The sequence below is a fragment of the Pezoporus occidentalis genome, unplaced genomic scaffold (genome assembly GCF_034315485.1).
Source record: "Pezoporus occidentalis ecotype Australia unplaced genomic scaffold, CSIRO_AGI_Poc_V1 ctg263, whole genome shotgun sequence".
Taxonomy (NCBI): Eukaryota; Metazoa; Chordata; class Aves; order Psittaciformes; family Psittacidae; genus Pezoporus; species Pezoporus occidentalis.
This window is the reverse complement of record NW_026914534.1, coordinates 1,550,939-1,567,478: the sequence shown is the minus strand read 5'-3', so window position 1 is coordinate 1,567,478 and position 16,540 is coordinate 1,550,939. Positions and strand designations below refer to the sequence as shown.

Here is a 16,540-nt window from a genome sequence, read left to right as displayed (position 1 = left end):
TTTCTGCAAGCAGTTTCTTCCATGGCTCTATGATTGCATGTCTGAGCACCACTGCGCTCTCTAAGCTTATTGTGTGAGCAGATGGACCTCGGTTCCTATGTGAACCTGAAGAATTCCAGGCTCCTTTTTAATTAGGGCAATGCACCAGGAATAACAGTTCAGAATTAAGGGGTTCTAACACCACTGCAGGGAGGGTGCTGGTGACTCAGGCTTTGTTTTCCCAGTTGGAGGTTAAGCAGGCCCACTATCCCAGGGAATTACAGCCCCTTCCTGCCAAATGTGCCTGGCTTTGTAATTATGTGTAGCATCACTCTCTTGGCAATGGGCCCTGCATAGATTTTACTGTTCTGTTGCCCCCCTTCCCTTTTACTGCTGTCAGGGAGGGTGATGGCAATTGTTTGTTATTGGCTGTCAGAGAAAAGTGTTGGTTGCAACACTGCCTGCCTTGAAATCCAAGTAGCTGAACTGCAGGAGGCAACTCTTCCCTTCCTGCTAGTCAGGAAGCTAATAGTTTCCCCCCACAAACTGAAAAGGCAGGCAGGCTGTGTGGTTTTTACTATTTATTCCATTTCTTATATTAACACACCCCCATAAACAAGTATTTGGCTTGTTCATAGCAGCCTTGGTCCATTGCAGTTCATAATTATGTATTTTCAGTTGAACTCCTGCAAAGTTTAGCTCATTCTACATAAATACAGCTTGTACAATAAAGTATTTCCATTCAGCACAATAAGCAGCCTCTAGCATTCCACAGTGGTCATCTTCTCAGAGCCCAAGTTACTTTTAGGTAAACTACTATCATTACAGTTCTTTTTGGCAGACTTCATCCATGGATGAACTTCCTATTCCGAGCAGAACATTATCATCACCACCACCACCTCTCCTGGCAGCAGCATTTTCCAGGTCTCAAGAGTACCATACCTCCTTTAACTCCAGTGTTTTGCTGTTTCATTTCCTGTCAAAAGAAGGGCAGATTTCTACCCCTCTGAGATCAAGCTCTCAGCCCAAGGAAGCAATCCTCTTTGACAGGCATTCTCTCCTGCTTTCACTCACTGAAGGCAACTCCCTTCTTAATTCAGACAAGCAAAGACCTCCCCTGTTTTTCCTGCAGGGCAGGAGACCAAAGCTCCAGCTGAGTTTGTTGCTGCTGCACTCAGGGCTTTTTGTGCCTTTAAAATCACTTCTACAGATCAGTGAAGACATTTCTTGAAAGCAACTTGTCTCTATCTGGCAGGCTGGAAGCTGAAGGGGAAAACACAGAATGGCAGGTCTAATTTCTCATTCAGCTTCAGAGGAGCAATGAGCACCAGCAGGATCCCATTATCCCCCAAACGTCCACCGGAAAGACTTTCTGTGGAGCAGGCTCTGATGGCAGCTAGCTGTTTGTCCACCATGACAGGAGGCCCAAGCCTGGCTCACTGATGGATCCCTGTTCACAGAGAGAAGAAGAGAACGTGCATAAAGAATGCAGGAGGAAACACATCAGAATTTACTATCTCACCCCCCCCACACACCCCCAAGTTATGGATGAGCTACTCACTTTCCCCCCTCAATCAGAGCCTTCACAGCACTTGCCCAGGCTCCTTGAAGCCTTGTCAACACTACCCGCAATGTTCAACACTTAAAATTCAAGCACCCATTCCACCTCCTGACTGTGCCTACACTGTTCAATGGTTTAGATCCATCTTCCTCTCACACTGTACTCGGGTGGGTCTTATGCCAAAACATGGAATGGGAAAGACAGTTTAGCTGCTGTGTAAACCTTGATGTGGTTCTCCCAGTGCTGTACTTCTCCTGTGCTCACTCCTACGTGCAGAGCCTGCACCCAGTCTTCTTTAAATCAGCCCCCCAGGAGGAACTCTACCAACAACCACAAAGTGTTCCAGTAAAAACAGACAGCAAACACACAGCAGCCACAAGAACAATCATCTCGTTTCTCCCCTTTTCCACTCCTTTCCTTTTATGACTCTGCTTCACTATCAGCTTAAAGCAACCCGTTCCTCAGGGAAGGGATGCTATTTTAGCCATAGAATAAACCCAGAGCATTCACAAAGCTGTATGAATAATGCACATAGTTACCACAAGAGTGTAGGGTGCCTCTTTCTTCTGGACTTCTTCCGTGGCATTGGAAGCGGAAGCCTCTGCAGAGCTTGGACCCGTCGGGGATGTATCAACAAATGTCTCATCCACAACTCGGAAACGGATCTCCTCCCCAATGTCCATGTAAAGGTCGTGGGCCCCTTCTTCTGTCTCATATTCCCATACCCACACCTGCTCTGCTTCATCGCTGGCCATGCCAAGGGTTAAGGAGGGAAACTATCAGTGTTCTGCCTGACACATCACTTCCTGACAGCTTTGAGAGCAGACTCGATTCAAAGCCTTTTCACTATTCTTTCTCCAAGGGCAGTGCATTCTCCTCAGTGATCATCTGCACAGAACCCCCGTCTGGTTTCTGATTTTCCTGCTTTGAGGTGTATGCTGCAGGGCAGAGTCTGGGTTACCCCCACCCCCCATAAAAAACAACAGCAACAAAGACGACTCCCAAACAAACCCCCTGAAACCCAAGAAGACCTCACCTTAAGTGTATTACACACACAATGTCTATCTCGACATCACACTATGTGGTAAAACCTGTATCCTGCCTTCAACAGCAGCCAAGACTAGAGGCAGGGATTAAAATGTGGTTGTTCAGGGGCTGCTGTCATTTATTTCCATTAGCAGGCACAATGATCCTGCAAACCCGTGTCTGGCTGTGATAACAGTCTGCAGGACTTGCCTGACACAACGGCTTAGTTTCTGCCACTGAGCACCTCCATTGTTGCAGCAGTGAATGCTGTTGGGCCAGCACTGCACAATCCTTTGAAATGAAGTAGTAAAGTTATCAAAGGTGATCAAGGGATACAACTTCGCTGGCTGCTGCAGCGATTCTGGTGGGATGACAATATCATCAAAGAATCCAACAGAAACTGTGGAGAAAAGAAGCTGATGAAGACTGAAACAATTCTTTGCAAATGACGTACCATAGCGATTCCTATAGTGCACTTCTAGACTCATTCTCCTTCCTCTTTCAGGAAGGTGGCGCAGGAATTACTCTTTGAGCCACAACACTCGATTTTAGTTGGCAGCAAAGCAACCACCCAGCTGAAAGTCCATACAGCAACAGAGGGCACAGTCTGTGTGCCCACTGGGAAAGGAAAAGGCTGTTTGGAGCAGGATTGGAAATGAAAGCGTTCCAAGAAATGAGTCAGATGCTATAGAGGTCTGCAACAGAAAGTTGCTTAGAAATCACACATGTAACATATTAAATGCAGACCAATATAAAGTTAAAACAGCCCCCACCTCCCCACTGAGATTTCACAATGCTGAATTTTATCAGAAAGTGGACATGCCCAAATTCAGCAACACAAGCAGCCAGGATAATCTTATTGTCTTAGCTTAGCAACAGAGCAGAGGAGCTCGCCTCTGTGGAACACTCCTCCAAGAAAGGAAAGCAACTCATCAATTATGTATTCCTTGAATCTGACAGCACTTTGTGCTCACAAAGACATTTTCTTGCCATGTTTTTAGGTACAGGAAACAACTACGGATTTGCAGAGAACTGTAAAGAAGATCAATCAGATCAAGCAGATACTACCACTTTGAAAAAAAACAAGTTAACTGAAGCAAGAAAACAAATCCAGTCTATGCTCCAAATGGGGCTGCCTGTTCTTCTTGGGCATGCACATGAATGACAAAAGGAGAGGGGAGTGCAGACAAAACCATTCAGGGCAGGGGAAGCTGCCATGCTCAAACTACCTCAGATAAGAGCAGTGCTACAGGCCAGTAATAGTCTTTAACCAGGGTACAGCCAGTGCAATACCACCTGAAGTCACAGTATCTCAACAGCCCCAGGAGCTCTGCAGCTTGTGTGCCCCCAGTATTAGAAGTTGCAGCTTACCGTGAACACCATCCTGACTGCAGCTTTTAATCTGTCCAATGAGGATTTCATCCAAGAAGGGATGGAAGACCACATAGCGGAAATGCACTTAAAAAGAAAACAGGTCATTAATAATATGCCCATGTTAGTGAATTAGACTCCTTCCATTAAAACAAAATCCCACATCCTGTATGCCCTCTAAAATGCCTCCCCTTTGACAATTTCCTTACAGGCATTGATTAGATAGAAAAACAAGAACAGGAGTTAAGATTCCTAACTAGTTTGTGTGAGTTGTTGCCCAGCAGTGCCCTGTTCCCTGCTCCTCAGTCTTGCCAGAGTTTAAGATCACAGAATTAAGCTGCAAGATGAACAATATGGAGCGGGGCCTGTGCTAAAGTTATGATCTGAGCATTCCTGCACAATGCTCCAAGGCCAAGAGTACCAGTTGAAATTACACTTTCTCCTAATGCTTCTGTGCCTTTTACCTTTGTCAGCAATGCTGCATTTTCTTCAGATAAAATAACTGATATCACATATTATCAGAGTAAGGTACTCTAACATAACTGGATTTTTCATCCAGTTTAAGTAACATGTTTCTAACTAAGCATTTTGCATTTGTAATTATTAAAATGCTATACTAAACCAAATTTACCTGAACAACGCTATGAGCAATTTAACATAATTTTAGCTGTCTGTACTCAATGCTCCTCTTTTACATAAAATCAGTTACAGTACCTTAAAGAAAGAGTTATTACTAGGATTTATTGAAGTGCTATCCCAGATTCTGAAAGCAGACTTTTTCCCAAGCTCAGAGAGAATACATCCTCTCACTTTCAATTCAAGGAGTAGTTCAAAGTTAAGAAGCTGAACAGAGATTAAAGCAAGGAGGAAAGCCTGCCATCCTCCTTAAATATTAGAGAAAACTTTTATTTGAAGGGAGCAAGTTCTCCTGGAGTTAAAACTTGGACAAGGGGAGCCACATTCAGTCAGTCAAGTTTGCTTCTAACAGGAAATACTTCAATTGCTCAAGCTGCACTTCCACAGTGAAAACTGAAACTGAAAAAAAATGCATCTCTTTCCAGTTTAAATAAACTTATTTTAACTTTAAAGATATGACAAAATTTGGTTTTATGCATTTACTTCCAGTTTTCACTCAGACAGATTTGCCAGAAGTCAAAGCAAAGAAATTAGTCATTCCTTATTTAAAACAGAAAGTCACTAGAAGCGTATGCTGAACCAGATCTGTCTAAGTCTCAAAGATGTAGCAAAACTTCCAGCTAGGAAAACATCAAATGCTTTATGTAGAAAAGTGTTTCAACATCCTAGCTAGAGAAAATAAGTTTCGAAAAGAAACAAAATACTAAAACCCCACAAAATAATTAATACAACTGATTTTCTACATGCATATTTCCAACCATTTTAAACTAAACTTCTTCCTCACTCCACACCTACATCTCTAGTGGTTAAACAGAGATGGACTGTTGGAGAAAGCTAACAGGACTGGCTATTTAAAGCTATGTTTGTACCCAAAAAGTGCAAAGAAGGGACTTTAGCCATGTTTCTCTTGCCCTCCTTACACGAATGGAGTTAAGGTGACGAACTTTAAATTTCCTTAACAATTGAACCCAGTTTACATTTCCAGATCACTAACCCTCTGCAAAACCATGTAACTAAGGACAAGCACATACCTTTGGTATGAGATGCACCATCTCCAGGGAAAATGTATGAATCTTCCAGCTTTGTGATATCATACAAACAGATGCAGAGGCCGACGTTGTACACAACCTGCTCAAAGAAAATAATTAAAAAGCAGTAAGTCAAGCAACCCACCAGGTTAAACCAAGTAAACCATGAAATTTACACACTACACACGTCAGTTCAAAACAAGGCCACAGAAGGGTGGCTGCTTTGGTACGTTCTCTTCAACAGCCCCAGCCAAAACCTCACTACACTGCAGGGGAACCCCAAACCTACCCAAGTGTTACGGGAGCAGTGTTTTCACTGGCACTGCAAAGAGCACAGCTACAAACAGAAACCCTTGGGGCAACTGTCAGTGGTGAGAAAACCTGACTGTTGCCAAGATAGCAAACAGTTGCTCACAGACATCATTCACCAGCCCTATAGCTTGTCCAAAAGCTAAACATACTTTTTGCTAGACTTACACTCAGAAGCCTCTAGGCTTGCCTTTGTCTTAAACTGAATTAGCGCTGGGGAGAGCCAAGGACAGCTCTTGGTTCCTCTGCTACTTCTGAGAGGGCTTCCCAGCACACACAATCTGAGACCCCTACCAGTCATCAGGGGAAGCCCTTCGCTTTTTATCACTTGGCCCTATAACCTGCTATTCACAACCCTACATCACTTGAGGTTGCTCTTTTGAGCACCCCTCACGTTCCCTGCCTTGCACTGAAAGCCTCATGCTAATCGCAGTCCCAGGGCTGCAGAGACAGAACACTTGTTTCTATCCTGTACCAAAGACCAACTTTTTACTGCCACACTGTATTTTGAGTACTAAGCACAGACCTAGCCAGCTATTAATACCTTAATTTTTCTTCCAGTATTGCTGTTCTACACTTCAGACATAAGACAAAACTGTTCACTGTGAGGGTGCTGAGGCCCTGGCACAGGTTGCGCACAGAAGCTGTGGCTGCCCCAGCCCTGGCAGTGTTCAAGGCCAGGTTGGACGGAGCTTGGAGCAACCTGCTCTAGTGGAAGGTGTCCCTGCTCGTGGCAGGGGGTTGGAACTGGATGAGCTTTAAGGTCCCTTCTAATGCAAACCATTCTCTGATTCTACCTTCTCTTAAATTCTCCCCTCTGGATGGATTAGTTTGCATCAGCTTTTCAGACTGAGTTTTGGATTGCTAGTCTACACATAAACAGCAGTTACTCTTCTCTCCCATACTTCTCCTCCCCATCTGGTATCTCATTATATTCCAATTACAGCATTAGCCATTAGAAAAAAGTCCCCTTTGAGATGATACATGGCTATCTGTTTACACTCTCCTGTATTTCAGTTACCGGGGTGGCCTTCTCATCTATTCTGACACCTCACCCACACATCTCGTTAGGAACAAGAAACACTCGGGGATGTTACGATGCCTCCACCAACCTACACATGACCCACGCTTTACCTTATTGGCCAATTTCTTGTTTAGCTCTTCCGCAATGGAATCATTCAGTTTCCTCTCAAACTGCCAGGGAGCAATCCTCACTGTGTCCGTCATCTCTACCAGGACAAACATGGTGGCGGGCAGCACCTCTGAGGAGAGCGACAAACACCAACCGCCTCAGGCGCCGGAGCACTGCGAGGGCAGCCGACACACCGACAACCGGGGAACCCCCAACGCCTTGCACGGAGCTTAGCGGGGCAGCACCCTGCCTGTCCCGAAATGAAACAGGACACGGGGGTCTGAAACTGGGGGAGGGGGTTGAAGGCTGCCACGCAACGGGGTGGGCGGCCAGAGAGCCGCCGTTGTGCGGAGCACGGGGAGCGGACGGCACGGCACCGCACCGGGCCGGGCCGCACCTCAGCCGCTCCCTCAGCCACCTCCCACACGCGGAACACCGCCGCGCTCTACCCGACCCCACAGCACTTCCGGCGCCTCAGCCAATCACCTCCCGCGGCGGGCGGGCGGGCGGGCGGGCCCGCGCTGATTGACGAGGAAAGAAACCCTCACGGGACGTGGGGGAGGAGCCTTGCAGCGACCCTGCCCCGCGGCCGCCATTTTGTCCCTCCTCAGGGCGGGGTGGCGGGGTGAGGCCCGGCCCGGTACCTGCCGTTATGGATGCGGGGCTGGGGTGGTTCGGTGTGGACATGGAGAGCCCCGCAGCAGCCTGGCAATCGGCGCAAGGCTGCGCTTTACCTGCCCCCCGCCCCAGGTTTTTTTCCTCAGGCAGTGGCTCCTGCGTCTAGGCTGATGTTTCACCTGAAGCAATCCCCAGTTGCAGTTGTAGTCACTTCATTTATCGTTTTCATCTGCTTATCCTACAGGGCAGCAGAGGTCGAAGTCTGCACCTCTCCAAGAACCAACACTTGAGCTGTTTGCCTACCTAAAGAGCAACTTGGGGTGGGTTTATAGCCCACTTCCACCTAGAAGCCTGCTTCAGAGCAGTGACTGCCCAATACTTAGGTCAAGGTTATTGCCAAGGACAAATGGACATCACGTAGAGCTGGCATAGTTTATTCTGTGCATGTATTACGAACAGGCATTCTGCAGCGAGTCAAGCAGCGTGAGGGATGGGAGAAAACAAGGGGGTGTGCTCATGTCTGTGAGAAATGAAAGGAGGCCGTTTGAAGTGTGCTTAAAAAAGGATCCAACAGGAAAACCAAACATCCCTGGCTGACAGTCAAAACTGCACTGTCAGCACAGCAGCTTTGATGCCAAGGCTGAGTGTGTCATCCCCGACCGCCCCCAGCAGCGCATAGCGGGACGGTAATGAGTGGTTTAGGTGAGGAATCATTAAACATTGAGCTGCGTTGGGACAGGAAGGGGAGAACAAGGTTGGAAACACCACAGCTTGGCCTCATTAACAAGATACCGTTGGGTTGTGGGTTTGTCCTTTGTTAATGGCTGGTCTGCGCATGTTGGGCATGTTTGTATTAAATGGGCCCTGGAACAACTTTTCCCCTGTTGACAACCTGAGAAGAGCAGCATTTTCCTTCAAGCAGCATCCGCCAGCTGAGCAGGGAGCCTGCTGCTGGCCCCGCAGACACTGCTCTCTCAGAACACCTCAACCCAAATCCCCAGTGCTTCTCACTCTTCTCGTCCTACTTCAGGGAGCCGTGCAGCAGCTCCTTCCTCCTGCGCTGCAGTCGCGGCTGCGCTAATCTCGGCATGGCACAGTTTTGCTGGCACGCGTGCCGCATCCCTTGCTGTTCTGTCCTGGCCTCGCGCAGCTCTGGCAGTGCGAGGTTTGACCTTTAGCTGGAGCACAGGTTTTGTGGGTATCTGGAGCTATGTTTTTAGAAGAGAGAAGAGTTCTGACCTTTTTCTGGGTCAGGGTCCTATTCTGCTGGCAGGGGAAGAAATAGCCTTTCTATCACACAAGGAGGTATAAGTTAGACACTTGATACTGGCAAGGATACTTTTGTGTATAAGAACTGTAAGGTTAAACAGGGGCAAGGGTTGAGGGGAAGAGCAGGCTGAATAACTGGGAGAGCATGAGAGATGGAGAGAAGTGGATTTGGACAGAGTCATAATCACACTTCCATTTCTAGCCTGTCCTTGAGCTAACATTTCTTGTGCTTCCAATAGCCATGCCCCAGCAAGGGGGCTTTTGGGTACCTAATACAAAGCAGATGCATCTCCCATCACCCTGATCCACAGCCCTGTGAGCAGTGGGTCTGTGAGGCCTTGGCTTCATACTTGTTGTGTCTTATGGTTGGGTCTTTGGTGTCTCATAAAGTGCAAGCACCAAACAAGGTCTTCTGCGTTGGGGGTGTGCAGATTCTCTCTCATGTATCAGCCAACAAGGGCTGAACACTGCAGGCTGTTCTTCAGTAGGGCAACAGATTCCTCTTCTCTGCATAGCTACATATTTTGGGAACACTTGCAGGTACTTTGATACTACTCTGGGGAAAATGAGTTGAAATGTATGGAGAATAAGCTGGCAAAGGCAGCATCGAATGAGCTTCATTGCCTTAGATGCTGGGCTACAAACACCACCAGAGCTGAGTCAGGCTGGCCATTTCTCATCCTCTACCAGTAACATCTCAGGCTGTGGGAAATGGTTTCCAGTCTCACCCTCTGCAGGTAACCCCCCCAAATCCCAAGCAGTATGTGCCTGGCCCTTTGTGCACATGATGGGATGTTGCTCTGTTACCACCTAGGTTTTCTCCCTGGAGGAATTCTGTATTTCATAAACACCATCTCTAATGTACAAATATAAACAGAAGCCAAGCTTTGCCCTGTAAAACCTGGGTGTTGTCTCAGCTGAGTTATGATAGCACTAGGAGTTATACTATGTTTAAGTCATCAGCTAAGGTATCTTGATGTTGGAGAGCAGCCTCATTGTGTTGAGTGGTCTCTTTCTGTCCCAGTAGTACTGACACGATGAATATCCACAAATATGCAGGGCCTGTATGCACCTTTTCCTACATAACCACAAAGTTTGTGAAGTCTCTCTCAGCAGTATTGGGCCTTTTCCAGCATTTGGGAGGATGGCTGAGACTGGCTCTCAGTTGCTGGGATTGTTTTGTGTTTTTTTTGACACTTAAACTGCTGGAATGCAGGGATTGCACAAGGGTCTTCCTGTCACTCAGAGAAAATCCCTGACATTTCTCATTCTCACAATTGAGAGGAAAACTGGAAAATACTATTTGACGTTACCTGAAGGCTCAGAAAAGGGAGGAAAATATAAAGAACCCCCAAATTATTTTGCTTTAAGATCTCCTCTGCCCCACATCCCCATTCCTGTTGAGAAAACTGGGTAAGAGATGTTGGAGGAGGTGAGAGGTGATTTGCATCTAGACTGTACTGGCCTTCCTTTGATTGACTCCAATGGAATTATGTATCTTCTCACAAAGTCCTGCATACTCCTGCCATTGCTTCCACCTCTGCAGGCATCTCCAGCACCCCCACTGTCTGATCAAAGCTTCCCCTCTTCTCCTTTTATAAGTTTTGCATGCTTCAGACTCTGCTGCAGCACATGCCCAGAGCCACCTTCCAGTCAAACATCCTTCGAGTTCCCTGTGCCTCTCCTGTCATTAGCCTTTAGTCATTTTGTATCAGAGTCGTGTTCTGACACTCGTCCCCTCTGTTCAGTTGATACTGTTTGACTGGACACATCGTTAACCCTGGTGTACCACAAACCAGGCAGGGAAGTACAGGTATTTATGATCATCAATATACAATGTACACTCCTGACCTCCAGCTGTTTCCAGCTCAGGACCCTCCTCATGTGGATGTGTAGAGCTGTCCCCCAGGAGAGGATGGGCAATCTCAGGAGAAATTCAGGATGAAGACTGAGAGCTAGCTGTGTTTCTTCTCCCCTTCTTTTGCAAGGTTTTGAAGGGTAGAGTGGGGAGATGAGCCTTTGGTGTCTGTAGGGGGGAATGGGGCTCCTGTTTTGCCATGGAAAACTGCTTGAAAAGGCTTGAGCAGAGCATGATGGGCAATAGCAGAACCCACCGGCACTTGGGGGGGTTTCAGTGCTTCTTGCCATGGTCTGGTCTGGTCTGTGTGCAGAGCCTTTTTCTGCACTATTGTTCATTGACAAGGAGGGACACAACCACTTTGTGCTCTGGTCCCTCTGTCAAAGCCCCTGGGATGGCCACAGATCAACACCCCACTCCCTGGATGGATGGATGGATGGATGGATGGATGGATGGATGGATGGATGGATAGATACAGCCAAGTGGAGCAGTTGTTACCTTGTCTCCTGACTGCACCATGACTCACACACCATGCCAGCTTCCCACACTACTGGTATGCCACCCTGCAGCCCCAGGGGTCATTGGTGGAAAAGCTCTGGTTACTACCATCGCATTCATCTATGTACAGTGACTCAAGGAAAGAGTTGTGTAAGAAACCAAAAGCAACCCACCACCACCCCATGTCACAAGATGCCCATGACAGCTCCCTGCAGCACTGACATTGTGCCATGGCTGTTTGGGGTTCTTGCAAACTTTATTCCAGGATCACAGAGCCCTGCGTTTTAAGGTACTGGTGTGGTCCACCCTTCTGCTCCAAAATGAGGCTGATACCACCTAAATTCCTCCCAAAGGATGCCTACCCAGCCTGTTCTTAAAAACCTCCAGTGATGGAGACTCTGGTGCTTCCCCAGGCAATCTACTTGAGTAATTAACTGCCTGTTCTGTTAGAAAGCCTTTCTTAATGTCTAGCATCAGTCTCACTCCTTGAAATTTAAACCCCACTACTCCTCGCCCTGTTTCCCAGTGGATACAACTGATTCCTGTCCTCATCACATCACCGTACGCCCCCAAGAGAGAAAGTCTCTGGCGAACTTATGACGTTGCTTTTGCCCATGGAGATGGCTCTTGGCAGAGGGGAAACCAGAAAGGGAAGATCTTCTAGGCTCAGGGAGTTGGCATAGTGTGCTGCTAGAAATGAGGCCAGAGCAGTGGCACAGGGCAATGGGGTGGATTTGTGGCGTGTGCTCTCCTGGCTGTGCTGGGGGTGACTGCAACATCCATGCATGCTTGGGGGCTGCAGGCTTGGGCATATGGGGAGAGTGGCTGCAGCACCACTAGTAGGTCTTGGGGTGATGTGGGAGAGGCTTGACCCATTGCAGGGGACCCCCCTGGCTTTCTGTCCCGTTCTCCCCCTCCAATGCCTGTGGGGCTGCCCTGTTGCGTCCGGCCATGCCAGTGATGCACCGAAGCACGTCACTTTGCATAACTGGAGTGATGCAGCCCCCCTGGGCTGACCCTCGTAGCCTCCAGCCTCCCATACAGCCTTGCTTCTTTAAGCCTAGCTCAGAAATGACCAGCCTGATCCCTCCCACCTGCCCGCTCCCCCTGGCCTGGCCCTGACGTCAGGGAAGGCGTGCGGATGCGTGTGTGTGTGTGCGAGGCGCGCATCATCCACACATCAGATCCCGCAGGTCCATCAGCAGGCAGCCGGCAGGCAGGCAGGCAGCCGGAGAAAGCCCCCTGCAGCCAGGCTGCAGGAGAGACCACTGCTCCTCGCACGGCAGCGGAGGAGCGTTCGGCCCCGCCGAGCACCGATGCTTTGCAGAGCGCAACTCCAGGGAGCCCGTCAGTGCTAAGGAGGTGAGTGAGGGGAGGCACAATGGCCATCTGGGGCTATTGTGGCTGGAGGTTAAACTTCGTGCACCGCCACCTTCTTTTAAACCTGCTTTTTCCTTTTGACGGTGAAGAGGTGCGAGGCTGAGGTACGACTTCTCTCCTCCGGTTCTGTTATTCCCCACCAGCCTCGGGAACAATAACTCCTCTGGAGGTGGCGGCGGCGGCAGTGTAGTACTGTATGTCTGCTGTGGCTGGGGGGCAAATAGCCAGGGCTCTGCCAAGAGGGGCTGAGATCAGCTGGACGCAGCTCTCTGATTGCCGGGTGAAGGGGAGGCAGTCTGTAAAAAATCCTTCTAATTAAACCATGATAATGATGTGGGCTTGAATTGAGGTTTCTTTAGGACTGGCTGCACTGTTCATTCCTGCTGATGGCAAGTTAGATCCACAAAGGAGGAAGGAAGGACGCACAGATGAGGACATTTGCACCAGGTCTTTGAATAGATGCTGTTCTAATTAAAAAAATGCACCCAAACCAAATGCAACAAAACAACCTAATTCCATAAATTTGGTATTTGGGAGTGAGGATTATGCATATATGCTTAAAAGGTAAATCAAGCCTCCATGATGGCTTCTCCCTTTGCTTCTCCTTTGCATCTGGCAGCCTTCTTTTTCTCCCCCGTGGCCTCCTGGAGATCTGGGCACCCCAGCACTAAGGGAGCTTTTTATAATCGATCCATAAAGGTGACATTCATATTTTAGCGCTAAGCAGGCTGTATCGTAGGCGAGACTATCTCAGCAAAGATCCCTGGAGTTGTGAGCGTGATTGGCTTAGCTAGGGAGAGGATGCTGTCAGTCTGTATTCCCCAAAAACCGCCTAGTTTATTTTTCCTATAGTAATTTGTCTCAGCAAAGGGGTTTTTAACATGCAGGGTGGGCAAGGAAATTGCTTTGCTTGGTATTAACTCTTAACAGCATGACCAGAAAGGGGGGTGGGAGGGCTGAGGGGCTTTCATTAGCATTGGATAGAGACAGCATTTATAAAATCCTGCCAGACGCCAAGGCTGTGAGCCTCCTCCAAGGGAGGATGGAGAAACGCAGCCCAGCGAGGGGTAACCTGCTTGTGCCACCCCCTGCCTGGAGCCATCCAGGTTCCCCAGCTGGTTCCAGCCCTTCACAGCAGCCCCTGGGAGGTGCTGATTCGGGCTCTCTGCTGGCTACCACGTTGCTGCTGGGTCCCTTGGCATATGAATATGCCAAGCAGCTGAAATGTGGGATTCTTATTGTTGCACTGAGCTCTGGGGGCACGTTTCTGCGTCTGGAGGGGTGTAGCTCTTCTGTTTCAGCCCATGTCTAGACAGGCTGGGTCTGGGGGGGCATCATCTTCCACTGAGGATGGCGGTGGGCCAGAACATCGCTTTCCCTGCTCCGTGGGGTGAGGAGATGGCTGCCGGCAGCCAGCTGCGGAGATGGGGGGGTCTGTTTGACATACAGACACCTTTCTGCTACTGGGGTGGACAAAGTAGGGAGGTAAATCTGGCTTCTGAACAGGGACCACTGGCAGTCATGAGAGACAAGAGAGAACATGATGGCGAGTGGCAGGGAAGAGCCCATGTAGGATCTTGCTGGAAAAGGCAGCAGGGAGAAAATAACTTCCACCTCCTTGGCTGGGGCAGGGGGAGCAGCGGCACTCGGCAGACCCAAGCGTGGTGACAGACAGCATCTGAGCCAGGGATTTGCAAAGGAATGCGGCGGCGTGAAGGGAAACAGTCCATAAAGGGGATGGTGGGTCATGACCAGAGCCGGAGCATGACAGCCGCTGGTGGAGCAGCCACCCATCCATTCGTCCATCCGTTCTGGGCAGCCTTGAGGTTCCAGCAGATGGGAAGGAGCACAAAGAAGTGCCATGTGGGAGGGCCAGCTCACCGAGGGCCATTAAGCCAATTAAATATGCATTCCCCTGCCTGGCTGAGGGACGTGTGAGGGGTTTTTTTTTCCGCTGCCACTAATGAACGGGGAGTGGCAGAGAGGGGCTGGTGCCTCTTCAAAAGGCTCCTTCCCCCGTTCTGGGGGACCTTGAAGGGCTGTTTAGTTAAACAAGGTCACAGACAGCACCTAAGTCAATGTGCTTGGCTTTAAAGAGACAGAGAAAGACAGTGATTTTATTTGATAAAGCACAGACCTTTCAGTCGCTGATGATGAATAGGGTACTTGGATCTCAGGATAAAAGCTGATGTGTCTACTGCCTGTCTGCCTTAATTGGCCTGGGTTTCCTGCATTCTGCCTGTGAGCGTTCCCGACTGTCAGCTTGGCTTGGGAGCCTGCCCTCTGAAAAACATAAAAGCAAAGCTGGCTGCTGCTGCGGAAGGAAACCCTGTCACCAGAGCACTTTGGGGTTCATTCTGAGATGTTCTCTGTGGGGAGCTGGGAGCTGGGGGTGTTTTTATGAGAAGCATTCTTCCAGGGAGTGCTGATCTCAGTGCCGCTTGCACACCTTCCTCAGAGGACTGTCACCCCAGGGGACCTGCAGAACAAAGCCACCCAGGGGAGACAGCGAGGAGCGAGGTGCAGGTCTGGCAGTGGCTGTGGGGATGGGGCTACACTGGAAAAAGGCTTCCCGATCCCCACGCCAGAGCTGGGCTGCTGCGGCCTCCCCTCGCCTCCTCGAGTGACCCGGATTTCATCCCTGCACTGTATACATACGTGCAATGGGCACGGTGCTGAGGGTGGTGTCTGCCTGGCTGGCAGAGACCTGTGGTGGGGACAGGTGCTTATGGTCCCAATGAAGGGGAGCATGACACTGGTGATGGAGGAGAAGTGAAAATGCCTCCAAGTGCCTCCTCCTTGTCACCTGCTGGGGCTGCAGCATGGCGAAAGGACTGGCAGAGGGTGGTGGGGTAGAGAACAGAGGAGGAAGAAGGGCAAGAGAGGCTTTCCCTGGTCTCCAGCTGGGCTGGGTAGAGGGGACACCAGCAAGGACATGCTCATGTCTTCCCTCTTCTCTCAGCCCACTTTTGCTGAGTTTAATTTCCTCAGTCCCTTTGTTTGCTGCGGGGATTTAAATGAGGTGGAAGGCAGGATACTGCCCTGGAGCCCCATGGTGCCAAAGCTCCGGCTCAGCCTCAGCTTCACCAGCAGCAGCAAAGCTGGGTGTTCAGTCACTGGGCCCCAAGGATGACCCCCAAACAAAGGGAGAGGAGCAGAGAGTGTCTGGCCTTGGGAGCCAACCTTGGCATGGCCACAGGACAGGGGTCTCTGCTCTAGCCCCCACTCCAAGCAGGACTTAGATGCAATGCCTCTGAGCAGGATGTGTCCAGGAGGCTGCACACCCCCAAGGATGGGGACCTCACAGCCTTGCTGTGCCCTGTCACTGTAGTCCCAGTGAGCTGCTGTGCTTTGCCAGGGCTTTCCCCACATCCCTACGGACCAGCCAGAGCTCCCCAAAGCACCTGAGGGCTGTTGCACTCAGCTTGTTTTCCCATGTGGGGCAAGCTCAGCTAATGGGAGCGCACAGCAGTTGCCATCCTCAGGCCTCAGGAGTGTGTTCTCTGTTTCCTCTGCCTCGGTGATGCACAGCAGGCTCCTGCTCCCCATCACCACTCAACCCAAACCAGGAGGCCCTCAGGGCACCCAGGCCTGTGCTGGTCCCACAGGTGAACCTGGCACAGACCCACTCTCGGCTGTCACTTCATCTGCCCAAGCCATTTTCTCCCTGCAAGGCTCCCCCTCTTGCATACCCCTTCCCCTTCACCTCCTGTTTTTCTTTTCCCTCTGGGAAACTTCCATTTTTCCAGCCTCACATGGATCCGCTGGAGGAAGCTCGTTCTCCTGGTGCCAGCCAACACCCTCAGCATACTAATAGATTTGCTCCAAGCATTCAGGTTAAATACCCTCCATTGTCCCTAATCTGGTGGGGAAAA

General features: G+C 49.6%; 1 protein-coding gene across 2 annotated transcripts; it reads right to left on the bottom strand.

The window, feature by feature from the left end:
* Positions 1–545: 545 nt before the first annotated feature.
* POLR3H (RNA polymerase III subunit H) lies at positions 546–7,403 on the bottom strand. Of its 2 annotated transcripts, none has more exons than XM_062624232.1 (6): positions 7,045–7,403; positions 5,605–5,701; positions 3,938–4,024; positions 2,777–2,966; positions 2,080–2,287; positions 546–1,429 (listed from the first exon to the last, which is right to left on the bottom strand). In XM_062624232.1, the coding sequence occupies exons 1-6, from the start codon at positions 7,153–7,155 to the stop codon at positions 1,376–1,378; spliced, it is 747 nt and encodes a 248-aa protein (XP_062480216.1). In that variant the 5' UTR covers positions 7,156–7,403; the 3' UTR covers positions 546–1,375. The 2 variants fall into 2 exon arrangements, with proteins under 2 accessions (XP_062480216.1, XP_062480217.1); XM_062624233.1 differs by having other exon boundaries at positions 2,903–2,966; positions 7,045–7,397.
* Positions 7,404–16,540: the final 9,137 nt, after the last annotated feature.

Coding starts and splice junctions, on each gene's coding strand:
- POLR3H (XM_062624232.1), bottom strand. CDS start 7,155: ATGTTTGTCCTGGTAGAGATGACGGACACAGTGAGGATTGCTCCCTGG. Junction 5,702..7,044: donor ACAAGAAATTGGCCAATAAG/GTAAAGCGTGGG, acceptor TTCTTTGAGCAG/GTTGTGTACAACGTCGGCCT. Junction 2,967..3,937: donor CAGTCAGGATGGTGTTCACG/GTAAGCTGCAAC, acceptor TTTTCTCCACAG/TTTCTGTTGGATTCTTTGAT.